The sequence below is a fragment of the Chelonoidis abingdonii genome, chromosome 11, assembly GCF_003597395.2.
Source record: "Chelonoidis abingdonii isolate Lonesome George chromosome 11, CheloAbing_2.0, whole genome shotgun sequence".
In the NCBI taxonomy this organism is placed as follows: Eukaryota; Metazoa; Chordata; order Testudines; family Testudinidae; genus Chelonoidis; species Chelonoidis abingdonii.
Window position 1 is genome coordinate 44,573,830 of NC_133779.1, and position 13,941 is coordinate 44,587,770.

General features: G+C 63.8%; 2 protein-coding genes across 2 annotated transcripts in view; one reads left to right on the plus strand and one right to left on the minus strand.

Moving 5' to 3' along the window:
- Positions 1 to 7,853, minus strand: part of DCST1 (DC-STAMP domain containing 1) — an 18,261-nt gene extending 10,408 nt beyond the window's left edge. The window contains exons 1-12 of the mRNA XM_075071367.1: positions 7,817 to 7,853; positions 7,563 to 7,688; positions 7,042 to 7,116; positions 6,564 to 6,692; positions 3,653 to 3,792; positions 2,973 to 3,153; positions 2,652 to 2,795; positions 2,138 to 2,259; positions 1,658 to 1,815; positions 1,125 to 1,224; positions 810 to 905; positions 497 to 623 (exon numbers count right to left, since the gene is read on the minus strand). Of these exons, the coding sequence (XP_074927468.1) occupies positions 497 to 623; positions 810 to 905; positions 1,125 to 1,224; positions 1,658 to 1,815; positions 2,138 to 2,259; positions 2,652 to 2,795; positions 2,973 to 3,153; positions 3,653 to 3,792; positions 6,564 to 6,692; positions 7,042 to 7,116; positions 7,563 to 7,688; positions 7,817 to 7,853 (1,435 nt within the window). The remainder of the gene's footprint in view (positions 1 to 496; positions 624 to 809; positions 906 to 1,124; positions 1,225 to 1,657; positions 1,816 to 2,137; positions 2,260 to 2,651; positions 2,796 to 2,972; positions 3,154 to 3,652; positions 3,793 to 6,563; positions 6,693 to 7,041; positions 7,117 to 7,562; positions 7,689 to 7,816) is intronic.
- Positions 7,854 to 9,057: 1,204 nt separating this feature from the next.
- The window catches only part of DCST2 (DC-STAMP domain containing 2), a 7,669-nt gene continuing 2,785 nt past the window's right edge, over positions 9,058 to 13,941 (plus strand). The window contains exons 1-10 of the mRNA XM_032789425.2: positions 9,058 to 9,259; positions 9,559 to 9,729; positions 9,938 to 10,039; positions 10,568 to 10,762; positions 11,341 to 11,406; positions 11,872 to 12,085; positions 12,460 to 12,617; positions 12,734 to 12,898; positions 13,135 to 13,302; positions 13,609 to 13,709. Coding sequence (XP_032645316.2) covers positions 9,058 to 9,259; positions 9,559 to 9,729; positions 9,938 to 10,039; positions 10,568 to 10,762; positions 11,341 to 11,406; positions 11,872 to 12,085; positions 12,460 to 12,617; positions 12,734 to 12,898; positions 13,135 to 13,302; positions 13,609 to 13,709 — 1,542 coding nt within the window. The remainder of the gene's footprint in view (positions 9,260 to 9,558; positions 9,730 to 9,937; positions 10,040 to 10,567; positions 10,763 to 11,340; positions 11,407 to 11,871; positions 12,086 to 12,459; positions 12,618 to 12,733; positions 12,899 to 13,134; positions 13,303 to 13,608; positions 13,710 to 13,941) is intronic.

Genomic DNA, 13,941 nt, shown 5'->3' on the forward strand with positions numbered 1-13,941 from the left:
GGGGTGGGGGACGGTGCCATGGGGCATGGGACAGTGCTATGGGGCTGGGGGCGGTGCAATGGGGCTGGGGGCAATGCCATGGGGCAGAGGGCAGTGCCATGGGGTGTGGGACGGTGCTATGGGGCTGGGGATGGAGCCATGGGGCAGTGCCATGGGGCGGGGGCAGTGCCATGGGGCAGTGCCATGGGGTGGGGGATGGTGCCATGGGGCGTGGGACAGTGCCATGGGGCGGGGGCGGTGCCATGGGGCATGGGACGGTGCTATGGGGCGTGGGAGGGTTCTATGGGGCTGGGGGCAGTGCCATGGGGCAGGGGATGGTGCCATGGGGCAGTGCCATGTGGCAGGGGGCGGTGCCATGGGGCGGGGGGCGGTGCCATGGGGCGGGGGCAGTGCCATGGGGCTGAGGGCAGTGCTATGGGACATGGGACGGTGCCATGGGGCGGGGGCGGTGCCACGGGCTGGCGGAGGGGGGCGGCTGCCCGTGCCAGGCGCTCACTGCGGAAGGAGTACTGCACAAAGGAGTGGTGCCGGATGACGCTGAACATGGTGTAGAGGACGTGGTCGAGGCCCCAGGCCAGCAGCAGGAAGAGCAGCGGGGGGACACACTCCAGCAGCTCCAGCATCTGAGGGGGAGGGGTGCGTTACAGCCTCCCCCAGGCACACCAAACATCCCCCGCTCCCAGCCCAGTGCTCCCCCAAAGCACAGCGTGCGATGCTCGGTCAGCGCCAGCCGCCAGGGCTCCCATGGGGGTGACACCGCCGGGCAGGCAGGAACAGCCTGTGCCAGCGTGGCCCCGGCCCCCACTCACCAGACTCTTCAGCTCGGGTGGCTGCACGGCCAGTCTGCAGGGGAAGATCACGCCAGAGACCTCGGCCCGGCGCAGGGGCAGCAACGTACGCTTTTTCTGGAGAGATAAAGCAGAGTGGCACAGGCAGGCACCCGGAGCCTGCCCCTCCCGAGGGCCCTCACCCCACCCTCCCACGCGGCCAGGGGCACTCACCTGGAACAGCAACAGGGAGCAGGACAATTAGTGGCTTGTCTGCCTGACAGCCTATCTCCGAGCCCCCTGAGCCCCAGCCCACGGCTCCCCATACCCACCTCGAGCCAGGCCAGGTGCCCTCACCTGCTTCCAGCGCCGGGCATCGAGCTGGCGGAAGTAGGTGGTGACGTAGAGGTTGTCGAAGCGGATGTCATGGTTATAGTGGTTGGTGTAGGAGAAAGCACTGGGAGACGAGTGGGGGAGCTGAGACCTGGGGCACCGGTGGGCCCACCCCCCTGCCCCACGCTGGGCACTGCCAGACAGGCACATGGGGCACAGGGCCCCACCCCTTGCTGCCAGGGGAGGCCTCATCCCAGAGGCTGCACACAGCTCATCCACAGGTCGCAAGGGGCTTTACAAGGTCAGGATCCCGGTCTCTGTTTTAAACATGGGGAAACTGAGGTGTGGAGTTGGAACAGGACAGGAGTTGCCCAGGTCATGCAGTAGCCAAGGTGGGACTAGAAGCCCAGTCCAGAGTGCCAGCCCCTGGTTTACCCCCTAGGCTATGCTGTATCCCATACCATCTCCCAGGGCTTGTGGGAGTGGGGGCTCGGTGCCATCCCATGCAAGGGAACGGAGCCCGTCCCCTGCCCCCGCGGGCCGGCAGCCGAGCTTACGAGATGAAGATGAAGAGGAAGGTGCAGGAGAGCAGCAGGCGCAACACGGAGATGGCCTGGCCCAGCCGGACGCTCTGCTGACGCACGTGCGAGGTCACCTCCTCGGTGAGCCGCTCCCGGGACACGTTCACGCCCATCAGCATGTCCTGGGGCTCGTGCTGCGGGGCAGACATCCAGTGAGCAGGGGGGTGCAGCAGGCATGGGGGTTGGGCATCTCACCTCTGGGGGCACTTTGTACAGGGGGGGCTTTACGCACCATCGGGGCCTGGCCGGGGGGAGAGGTCGGGCTCAGACCCGGGAGGGTGAGGAACATGTTACACCCCCGGGGGGGCACTAGAATGTCACACCTTGGGTGGAGGGGTGGGTGTCACATCCTAGGGATGGGGGAAGGGCGGGCGTTACATTGGGAGCAGGGGCCAGTCACACCTTGTGGGGAGGGGTGGGTGTCACACCCTGGGGATGGGGGAAGGGCGGACACACCTGGACGACCAGCTGGGCGCTAAAGTCCTGGCTGATGCCGGCCACGGAGCCGTTCACTTTGTCGTAGGTTTGGCCGAAGTTTCCCTCCACGGGGATCTTGTCCCTGCACCAGGCGTGCATCACTGCGGGGGAGGGGTTTGAAGTGAGCTGCATGGAGTGGGGAGCCCCCCACCTGCCCCCCGTCGTGGGCCCAGCCTCACCTGTCCTTCCCAGCTGGGGTGCTCAGGGCAGCTAAAGGTGTGGGGGGGCTTCCTGGCTCTTCCGGGCTCTGGCAGCACCAGGCCCCAGGTGGGAGAAGATCCCAGCGTGGTGGGGCCATGGAAGGAGGGTCTCTCATCCTCTGCAGCAGGCCTAGTCCTCTTCGCCACCCCGCTGCCCACGTCCCTGGACCTGGGCATGCAGCAGCCCTGCTCTCCCCAGCCAAGGCTCCCAGCTCCTTCACTGTGGGGTCACCCTCTGGCCCCTTCCCCTCTCCCACAGCTGCCCCCAGCCCAGGGTCTCCCCAAAGACTCACCCTGCACCACGTGGCAGAGGAACTTGAACTTCATGGGCAGGCACAGCAGGTGGCTGATGAGGGGCACTGCAATGCGCTGCAGACAGGCCTTGTGCTTGGCGTCGAACCAGGCCTGGCAGCGCCTGATCGCCTCATCAATCACGTCTGCGGGTGGGGAACAGGTCACTGGGGCCTCTCGCCACAGCCCAGCGCAGCCCCCGGCTCAGCCCCACAGAGCAAGTGGAGCCACAGCCCTGTCTGGTGCAGCCTGGCCCCGCCTCAGCCCCCCACAGGCCGCCTGGCACTGTGCCCCCTGCTCCCGCGCTGCCTGGGCACACTCACATTTGCAGCGCAGTTTGGTTTTCTGCTCGTACAGCTGCTGTGTGCTGGGGGCGCGCTGCCCCTGTGCCCGGCGCAGGCGCCTCACGCCGTACCCCGCCTCACTGGCCACCTGCTCGTTCAGCCCTGCAAAAGCCTGCGAGACGTTCCGGGTCTCCGCATTGAGGGTCCGTCCGCCCTTCTGCTGGGGGAAAAGGTGCTCACGGGGGGAGTCTGACGATGGTAGGGACCCCACTCTGGGCTGAGTGGGGGACCTCCAGGAACCACCACCCAGTGCAGCTCCTGCCCCGCTGCCCTTACCCCAGTGCCCATCCTCAACTGCCCAGCTCATCTGCCCGGCCCCAGTCAGGCTCCCTGGCGTCCCTGTGCCCCCCCCAGGCTCCCTGGTGTCCCTGTGCCCCCAGCCAAGCTCCCCGGTGTCCCTGTGTCCGCCCCCACCAGGCTCCCCGGTATCCCTGGTGTCCTCGTGCCCCCCCACCCCCAGGCTCTCCAGTCTCTCTGCGCGCCCCCCAGCTGGGCTCCCCGCCATCCTGGTGTCTTTGCTCCCCTCCCAGCCATGCTTTCCAGGGCTCCCCCCCAAACTCCCCATGTTCCCTTCACCACACACACACTGTGCCCTCCCTGGCCCGAGCTCCTCATTGCCCATCTCGGCCAGGCTCCTGCCCGTGCTCCCTGCTCCTCACCACCATGTCGTGCAGCACGGCACGCAGGGGGGCCGTGGACACCTTCCAGATCTGCCGGCTGTGGTTGATCTGCAGCTCCACGGTGCAGCCCACGGAGCGGATCACCTCGTCCAGGTTGTGCCGCATGTTGGCGATGGGGCCTGGGGATGGGCCATGCTGCCAGGTCACAGGCCCCGGCACCAAGGCAAGGCCTGAGGCCAGAACCACCTGACAGCCCCCTGCTGAGATGGGGTGAAAAACACAACCCCACCTTGCCATACTCCGAGTGAGGGTGCAGTGGGGAGGGGAGGGTCACACCAGGTGCCCAGTGAGGGCACAGTGGGGGGGTGATGTTATTGACACAAACTAGGACCATATAGATCAGGGGTAGGCAACCTATGGCATGCGTGCCAAAGGCAGCACACAAGCTGATTTTCAGTGGCACTCACACTGCCCGAGTCCTGGCCACCGGTCCAGGGGGCTCAGATTTTAATTTAATTTTAAATGAAGCTTCCGAAACATTTTGAAACCTTATTTACTTCACATACAATAATAGTTTAGTTATATATTACAGACTTATAGAAAGAGACCTTCTAAAAACGTTAAAATGTATGACCAGCACGTGAAACCTTAAATCAGAGTGAATAAATGAAGACTCGGCCCAGCACTTCGGAAAGGCTGCCGACCCCGGTATAGATCATTGTTCCAATCAAGGTCCTCTAGTGGTACTGTCACGGGGTCACCGGGCGATGCTCTGGAACTGCTCCCCACTAAGCCAGGCAGGACTTTGGGGAGCCTCCTCTCCCTTGGAGCAGACTTGTTCAGGGCAAGAAGCTCACACGTCTTCACCTCCTGGGTCTCTCCTTGGAGCATTCAGCATCCTCTGCCCCTCCGTGGGCTTCCCACAGCGAGCCCACCCAGGCGGGGTCCTGGGGAAGCCACAGGGTTCTGCACCCCCACTTTGCAGTCAGACGTGACTCTCAGCCAGCAAAACAGAGGTTTATTCGATGACAGGAACAGGGTCTAAAACAGAGCTTGTAGATACAGCGAACCAGACCCCTCGGCCGGGTCCATTCTGGGGGGCAGTGAGCCAGACCCCTAGGTCTGCCCTTCACTCCTCGTCCCCAGCAAGCTCCAGACTAACCACCCCCTCCAGCCCCTCCTCTCTGCTCAGCTCCTTTCCCGGGCCAGGAGGTCACCTGATCCCTTTGTCTCCAACACCTTCAGTTGGCACCTTTGCAGAGGAGGGGCCCAGGCCATCAGTTGCTAGGAGGCAGAGTGCCCGGCAGTTAGGGGCACTGGCCCCTTCCTCTGTAGCAATCACACACCCTTATCCCACCACCTAGATACTTAAGAACTGCCTAGGGGACACTGAGGCACCAACACAGTTTTCAGAGCAAACATTAAGAACAGTCCCAGTTCGTCACAGGCACCAAATCTTGTATAAAGGGCGTCAAATAAGGTGTCTAAGACAAGGCTCTGCTGGTTATGATGCTGCTGTCTGGGTGTGTGTATCATTTTTGTAGTTGAAGGTATGAATATTGGCTCTGACCTTTCTGTATTTCAAACTTGTGCTGTGCTTCTGGGTGACACCCCAGACAAGTTGGTGTCAGCTCGGCCTAGCCTGCTTGATGGCCTATTACGGACCATCAGCTACACAACTGACCCATGGAGAGAAGGCAGACACACCTTGTGACTCAGCAAGGCAGGGACCTGCCCATGGACAGAACTCTTGACGTTTTCAAGCCAGGCTGGGCAGTTTGTCTTTTGAACAAAGAAAGAGAAGCCACATGGCAAGAGACTATAAAAAGCTGCTACAGCTCTTCCATCTTGTCTTCAATCCTGCTTCTTGCCCCTGGAGGGACTTTGCTACAAACTGAAGCTCTGCACAAAGGACTGAATGAGCCATCCCAGCTGGAGATGGACTCCAGAGACTTGATTTGAACCTGCAATTTATTCCATCACTGCTACAAGCCTGAACCAACAACTTTGCCATTACTGGATGTAATTGATTCCATTTAACCAATTCTAGCTCTCACCTCTATCTTTTTCCCTTTATGAATAAACCTTTAGATTTTAGATTCTAAAGGATTGGCAACAGCGTGATTTGTGGGTAAGATCTGATTTGTATATTGACCTGGGTCAGGGGCTTGGTCCTTTGGGATCAGTGTGACGAAATGGGAACGTTCTTAATGTTTTCTCTGAATGCTGTGTTGGTGCCTCAGTGTCCCCTATGAGTTCTTAAGTATCTAGGTGGTCCTCGTCCCCAGCCAGCTCCAGACTGAAACCCCTCTCCAGCCCCTCCTCCTCTGCTCAGCTCCTTTCCGGGCCAGGAGGTCACCTGATCCCTTTGTCTCCAACACCTTCAGTTGGCACCTTTGCAGAGGAGGGGCCCAGGCCATCAGCTGCTAGGAGACAGAGTGCCAGGCATTTTAGGTGCACTGGCCCTTTGCTCTGCAGCAATCACACACCCTTATCCCCCCCACCTAGATACTTAAGAACTGCCTAGGGGACACTGAGGCACCAACACAGTATTCAGAGCAAACATTAAGAACAGTCCCAATCAGGAGAACCCATTTTCTTTTACTGGGGTGTTGGTTTTCATAACCATTTGTCCCCATGATGAGTGGCGCTGGTGGTGATACTGGGAATTGCTTGTGTGCCTTGTGGTTAGCCAGTGGGGTGAGAGCGAAGTCCTCTCTGTGTGGCTGGCTTGGTGTGTAAAGGACCCCAGCTTTGTGCTGTGACTGCCCAGCTCTGAGCAATTTGTCCTGAATCGATACACTCAGTTGTGTCCTGCCAGAGGCAGCATCCTTATAGTTGGGGGGGAGGGGGAATGTCACCCCCAGGTGCCCAGTGGGGGGGGTCACACCAAGTGCCCGGTGAGGGGGCCCCACATCCACCTATCTCCAGCCTCAGCCTGTCTCCTTACCGTCATAGATGGCAGCCAGGACGTAGGTGAGCAGGTAGAGCCGCCCCTCCTTGCCCAGGAACTTGGGGCCAACCAGGAGGCTGGCACAGCGGAAGTGCGGGGAGACGCCCCAGCCCAGGGCACTGACACCTGCAGGGGAGGGGGGCTGAGAGAGCCGATGGCTTCTTCCCACAACCTGCGGCCCAGCTGGGCACCGGTCAGGCCCACCCGACCCCCGGCCACAAGGCACCGACCCACCACAGAAAACACAAACAGCCCTGCCCTGGGCACCCACCCACCATGTGGCACCCCCTCTCCATGGGCACCCCCCACCGTGGGGCACTGACCCCCTGAGCAACCACCCATCAGGGGCACTGCCCCCCCATGATCGGCTCCTACCCTCCAGGAGGCACCCCCCCCTGGGCACCCACCCACCCTGGGGAGACGCTCCAGTCCAGGGCACCTACCCACCAGGGGCACCGACCCCCTGGGCACCCACCTGCCAGCCCGTACATCAGCTCGATCTTGTGACCCTCGTCGAGGCTCATGGGGAAGATGAGGAGCTGGGAGAGGCCTGGACAGCCAAGAAGCTGGTATGTGGGAGCCGCCCTGAGCACCTCGGGCCCTTCCCTGCCCACATATCCCTCCCTCCGGCCCCAAACATGCCCCGCCCATCACGGGGGGCTCAGGCCAGCTGCAGGAAGGCCACCGGCTGCAGGAAGGCCACAGCCTGGGCAGCGCAAGGCAATGGCACTACTTTAACAAAATGGGGTTGGAGGCTGATGTAGCTAAACAGGGGTGATGCTCCACCCCAATATCCCCGATATCCCAGTGCCCTCTGACACCCCAACATCTCTGTTGTCAGCACTGCCCTGGCATTACTGGCCCCCATCACTGGCTCCCAAGCAGCCCCCCCCATTTACCCTGCCCTGCAGCAGGGACCCCATATCCTGGCCGTCCTGGGTTCTAACAGCCCCAAAGGGCCTCCCCAGCCCGCCTACAGGTACCGGCTGGACTCACCGAGGGCCAGGAAGCCCCCAACGCCTGCGCCCAGGAAGAACTTGCTGAGGCGGAGCTGGTGGGGCTGGCTCCAGAGGAAGCGGGCACAGCAGGCAGGCAGCAGGCCGAGCACAGCTCGCTTCAGAGCTGCGGGGAGAGACAGGGGTTCATGCCAGGTCTCCCCAGGGCACCATGGGCCGGCTGCCCCGCCAGTAACAGGGCGCTGGGATTCAAGGGGCTGGGGCCCAGGCCAGGATCTCCAAGGGGGGTCTCACTTGTATTGGGCAGTTTCTGCCGCTTTGGTCTCCCCATGACACCTGTGCTCTCCTCCGTCCGCTGCTAGGCCTGGGGCTCCCTGTGCCCGCCAGTGCCCCGTATCCCGGCGACGGGCTGTGACGCCAGGGGCTCCCTCCGCCCGCCAGTGCCCCGTATCCCAGCAACGGGCTGTGACGCCAGGGGCTCCCTCTGCCCGCCAGTGCCCCGTATCCCAGTGACAGGCTCTGACACCTGGGGCTCCCTCTGCCCGCCAGTGCCCCGTATCCCAGCAACGGGCTGTGACGCCAGAGGCTCCCTCCGCCCGCCAGTGCCCCGTATCCCAGTGACGGGCTGTGACGCCAGGGGCTCCCTCTGCCCACCAGTGCCCCGTATCCCAGTGACGGGCTGTGACGCCTGGGGCTCCCTGTGCCCGCCAGTGCCCCATATCCCGGCGACGGGCTGTGAGGCCTGGGGCTCCCCGCACCCGCCAGTGCCCCGTATCCTGGAGACCGGCAGCAACTCCCGCCATGGAATCCTGCCCAAGTTAGACTTGATGGGGCCCTGGTGCCTGTGACTCTCCAGGAGTGGGACCCCAGGTCCCCACACCACTGCACAGCTGTCCCCATCCCCACACACCCCACTGCCGCGGCCCCTTGGCGTGTGCCACCTGACCCAGGCCAGACTCAAACACAGAGCCCCACAGACTGGGTTGGTAAGAAGGAGAAACAAGATCCCCCACTATCTGGTGCGGGCCAGGGCCAGCTGGGTTTTACCACCCCAGAGCCACATGGGCCGGCCCCAGCATCATCCGCAGTGGGGCCCAGCTGATCTGTGTATCACACAGCCCCCCAGACCAGCCGAGCTCAACGCCCCGCCCCCCACAGGCTGATTAGGCAGGAGCCAGCCCCATGCCCACCCAGGCGTGCTGAGAGTTGGGCATGTAGTGGGCACCTGGAGCAGGAGAGAGCCAAGCAGGCTGTGGGTGGGGTGGGGTGGGGAGGAGGCTGAGGACGGGTGGGGAAAGGGGCCGGTGTCTGGAGGTGTCTGCGTCCCAGCAATGCCTCATCTCTCCACAGCCCCGGGCCCTATTCCGTGGGGCGAAGCAGAGGATTGGGGGTCCCCCCCTGCCACCAGCACCAGCTCCATGGGGCTTGTCTCAGCTCTCCGCAGGGCCCTGGGCACGTCAAAGCAGGGCCCACGGCCCAGGAGCAGGAAGGGCAGTGGGGGGCCAGGGCTGGCGGGGGAGAGCCCCATGCGGGGCATGGTGCGCAGCGTGGGCAGCTTTGCCCTGGGCATGACCCTGGCCAGCCTCTATGGTGCCGTGGTGCTCTTCACGCAGAGCTACAACGTCTGGTACTGCCTGGTGTCCACTGCCAGCCTGGGCGCTGGCCTGGGGCTGGGCATGGCCTTCTCGTGCAAGGTGCGCGTCACCGTCCTGCTCATGCTGCCTCACGCCTTCTCCAGTAAGTGCCCCCCTGCCTCCCCCCTCCGATCCTACAGGGACCAAACTCAGTGCCGGGATCACTCGGTGTCACCCTCACGCACCCAGGCTCCCCTGCCCCCAGCCCAACATACCAGCCGTGCCCCTGCCTGGCACACCGTGAGCGGCCACAGGGAGTGGGGGCAGCTGAACTGGTGCCACTTGCCCCACACTCTCCACCTGGTGCCCAGCTCCCAGTCTGCCCCCTGGACACCCTCCATCCCCCTAGACCCTACCCTGCCTGCCCCACTGATGCTGTGGGGTGACTGCCGCCCCCTGCAGAGCAGGGGAAGAACATGCTGCTGCTGGTGGCGCTGGGCATGGCCATGCAGGGGCCCTGCACCAACATCCTGCGGAACTTCGCCCGAGCGGCCCAGTCCGTGTCCTGCGGGGCCGAGCTCACTCTCAACCAGACGGCCGAGCTGCTGCAGAAAGCCAGGGAGCCGCTGCTCAGTGAGACGGGGAACGGGGGGATGGGTCACAAGTGGGGAGCTGGGGGGGGCAGGGAGGGATCCATTGTGGAAGCTGGGGGGAGGGCTAGGTGTTTCAGGGGGAATGGGGTATCCCGTGGGGAGTGCTGTGGGGCACCCCACGTGGGGAGCAGCGGAGGAGGCCTTTGTGGGGGGCTTTCTCCCAGATGCTCACAGTGTCCTGCTCCCAGGCGCACTGACCAGGATCAAAGCCATTGCCCAGAAGGCCAAGGTGGTGGGTGACCGCGTCCGCAAGTTCTTCCGCTCTGTCATGGACTCCGTGCGGCATGTTGGTGAGTGGTGGGGGAGCGGCAGCTGGGACACAGCACCGACAGTGACTGCCTTCTGCTGGCCCCCTGCAGCCTGCTCCACCGGCCCCACCTGACCCCACTCCCTCAGCCACCCAAAACCCTGATCCACCCTCCGGCCAGCCCCAGGCCTATCTGACTCCTCACCCTAGCAAGCCCCCAAACTGGGGCCCTCAACTTGTTCCTCTATGCCAGCCTCCAGTCTGGGACCCCATTCACTACCCCCAGCCCCCTCCCAACCCCAGTCCTGTCCACCCCGCTCCTGTTCTGTTTGCTCGCTAGGGCGGGGGGACATAGGCACCAGCCATGGCTTGGAGCAAAGCCTGTCTCCTGTGCACTACATGGTGCCCCACGGCGCTACCCTCATGCCCCAATACCCCCACTGCCCCATGATCCCATCTTCGTACCCTGGCTTGCAACCCCTTACTCATGGGCATCATCCCTATGCCACCTCGCCCACCCTCGGGCCCCGGCCCTGCTGCTCCAGGGTGCCCTGCCATGCCTTCTCCACAGCCCGGGCCCTGCGGAATGTGTGGTATTGGCTGGTGAACGTGGGTGAGGTGTGCAACCAGGACCTGGGTGCCCCCTACACCAAGTGCCTGCGGCTCTTCGACACAGCCAAGGACAAGTGTGAGCGAGTCATCCCCGCCCTCTTCTTCCTCTGCTACATTCTCCTCCTCTTCAAGCCGCTCTGCGGCCTGGCCAATGGTGAGTTCCCTGGGCGCGGCCAATGGCGAGTTATAATATATGGAGATGTACCTATCTCATAGAGCTGGAGGGGACCCCGAAAGGTCATCGAGTCCAGCCCCCTGCCCTCACTAGCAGGCCCAAGGACTGATTTTACCCCCGAGCCCTAAGTGGCTCCCTTAAGAATTGAACTTGCAACCCTGGGTTTAGCAGGCCAATGCTCAAACCACTGAGCTATCCCTCCCCCCAGGGGGCGGGGCCAATGGTGAGTTCCCTGGGCGGGGCCAAGGGTGTTCCCTGGGGGCAGGGCTAATGGTGAGTCCCCTGGGCGGGGCCAATGGGGTATGAGTGTCTCCAGGGGGCGGGGCCAACACCTCCAGGGGCGGGGCCATGCTCATCGTAGAATCCCAGTGATGTGGGGCTGGAAGGGACCGCGAGGGTGCATCCCTGGGTGCAGAGGCAGGACCCGGTGACCCTAGACTGGGTAGTGTGGGGCCCCCTCGGGGCTTGCTGGGTGGGCCTGGCCGAGGCAATAGGTACGGAGCCCCCCAGCTCACCTGGGCACAGCTTCTTCCATACACCCCCCACTTTCCCCACAGCGCTCCTGGTCTTCTGCGTCGTCCCCCAGTATGTGCAGCCCTTCCTGTGCAGGAGAGTCGTGGCCCGTGAGTGCCGGGGTGCGCAGCGGGGGGGTGTCCCCAGGACATAGTCCTCCATGTGTGGGGGAGGCACTGCCCTGTGGCCCTGGAAGGGGCAGCCCCCCATCCCCGTGTGCTCAGCAGCACTGCAGTGCCCAGTGTCCTTTTGCCCCTGGGCCTCAATCCCTGCTCTTCCCCCAGGTCTCCTCCCCCTCCAGTCCCCTGAATGGCTTCACTGCCCTCCATGACTCTGCCTCCCAGCTTCACCCCTCCTGTGGCTTTACCCCCCCACTTCCCTACAGCTCTGACCCCCCCAGCTCTCATATCCCCATAGCTCTGCCTCCCCAGTTCTCACCCCCCCCGTGGCTCTGCCCCCCCGTGGCTCTGCCCTCCCCCAGTGCTCACCCCCACCATGGCTCTGACCCCCCAGCTCTCATATCGTGTGGCTCTGACCCCCCAGTGCTCATCCCTCCCCCGGCTCTGACCTCCCAGCTGTCCTGAGAGTGCTGAGCCGCGTGCGCAGGGAGTTTGAGTTCAACATCTCGGCTGTGCACCAGTTCGACGTCAGCCTCAACTCCACCAAGACCCTGGCGCAGGTGGCCCTGGACATCATGGAGGCCATTGGCCTGCGGCTGCAGCCAGCCCAAGAGGTGCTGGGCCTCTTCGCACACGTCTCCTCCTGCGTCCTCCTCTACCTGTACCTGCAGTGAGTGCATCCCGGACCCCGCCAGGGACAGCACCCGGGATTCCTGGCTCCCAGCCCCCTGCTCCAACCACCAGCCCCCACTGCCCCCCAGAGCGGGGGGGAGAACCCAGGAGTCCTGGCTCCCAGCCCCGGCCGCTCTAACCCATCAGACCCCACTATCCCAGAGCCGGGGAGAGAACCCAGGATTCCTGGCTCCCAGCTGCCCCCCTCTAACCCAGCAGACCCCACTCCCCTCCCTGAGCTGGGAGGAGAACTCGGTAGTCCTGGCTCTCAGCCCCCTGCTCCAGCCACCAGCCCCTACTCCCATCCAGCAAGTCCTGGCTCCACTGCCCTGCTCTCTGTGCCGTGCTCCGCTCAGCCTGGTGTCCTCGCAGGGCCCTGCTCTATCGCAGACGGTATCTGCATGACGACAACTTCGACAACATCTACATCACAGGGCGCTTCCTGGCCATGGATGTGCTGCGGGCGCGGCAGGGCAGGCCCACGGTGCTGCCCCTCTCCGCGCGGGAGAGCACCAAGTACATCTGCCCGGGTAAGGGGCTGCGGCAGGGCCAAGCGGGGCGCAGAGGGGCAAGGCCTTGGGCAGAGCGGGCTGCTCCTGCCCAGCTCCCACCCACTCTCAGTGGGACTTCCTCCCACCTTGCCCAGGCTCCCCGTTCCTGTCGCGCTGGGAGCGCTTCGGTTATGGCCTGGCCCTGGCCAGCGTCCTACGCCACGTGCTCCTCGGCCTCGCCCTCATCCTCCTCGACTACGGGGTCTTCTGGCTGCTCGACCTGGTCCGCTACCAGCTGCATGGCGAGATCGTGGCCAGGGGTGAGTCCCCCGGCCCAGCCCCTCCCCGGCCCCTCTTCGGGGCTAGCTGACCCCTCTTGGCCAGGCCCATCTGCCCCTACTGGCCCCAGGGATGGCACATTGGAGAGTGGGACGCAACCACTAACCCGGCCCTGCCAGAAACCGGACCCCCCCACCGCTCCTCGCCCACATCCGGCCCCGCCAGCCGCTCCCTGCCCACACTCAGCCCTGCATTAACCCAGCCCATCTGCTGGCAGCCCCCGTGGTGATGAGCGTCAGTGTGAATGGGACGGGCTACACAGGTGAGATCTACCGCGACCTGGTCTCTGCCTTCGACTCCCTGCAGCGTGGCAACGTCAGCGTCCTGTCCCGCCGGTGCCGCCTGCGCCCTGCTGAGCCGGACTACCGCACCTACCTGCTCATCGGTGACCAGCTTGGCGGGGGGGGGGGGGGGTTTGCACCTGGGCACTAGCCGTCACGGCCTGCACTGTCTGAGCATAGCCAGATGCACGTGTGTGCCCCGGGGGTGCCCATGTCAGTGCGTTTGCAAGGCCCCATATGCCCTGCTATATGACTCACCAGCCCGCATGGGAGAGCTGCACCCACAGGCTCAGCCTCAGCCCCCCTCCATCAGTGTGGCTGGCAGATGCCCCCCACTGTGCCCAGCAGCCCCTTGCCTCCACATTGTGCCCAGCCCCCCTCGTCTGACTGGCGCCCCCTCCTGCTCACAGGACTCATGTACGGCGTGTGCTTCTTCATCGCTATCTTTGGCAGCTATGTGGGGCGCTTACGCAGGGTTGTGTGCGCCTCATATTACCCCTCCCGCGAGCAGGTGAGACCCCCCATTAGCCAGAGGGACATTAGCCAGAGGGACCCCCCCATTAGCCTGGCCCTTCCCTGGGCCCTCCGCGTGGGAATCTCTCCATCCCTCTCCCCCCAGCCAAAACATGGACCCTTGCTATGGACAGGGTCCCCCCAGGACCCCGACACTCTCCCACACCCAGAGCCCTGGTCCATGCCGCTGACACCCCCCCACACCCAGCGCCCCGCCCCATGCCGCTGAC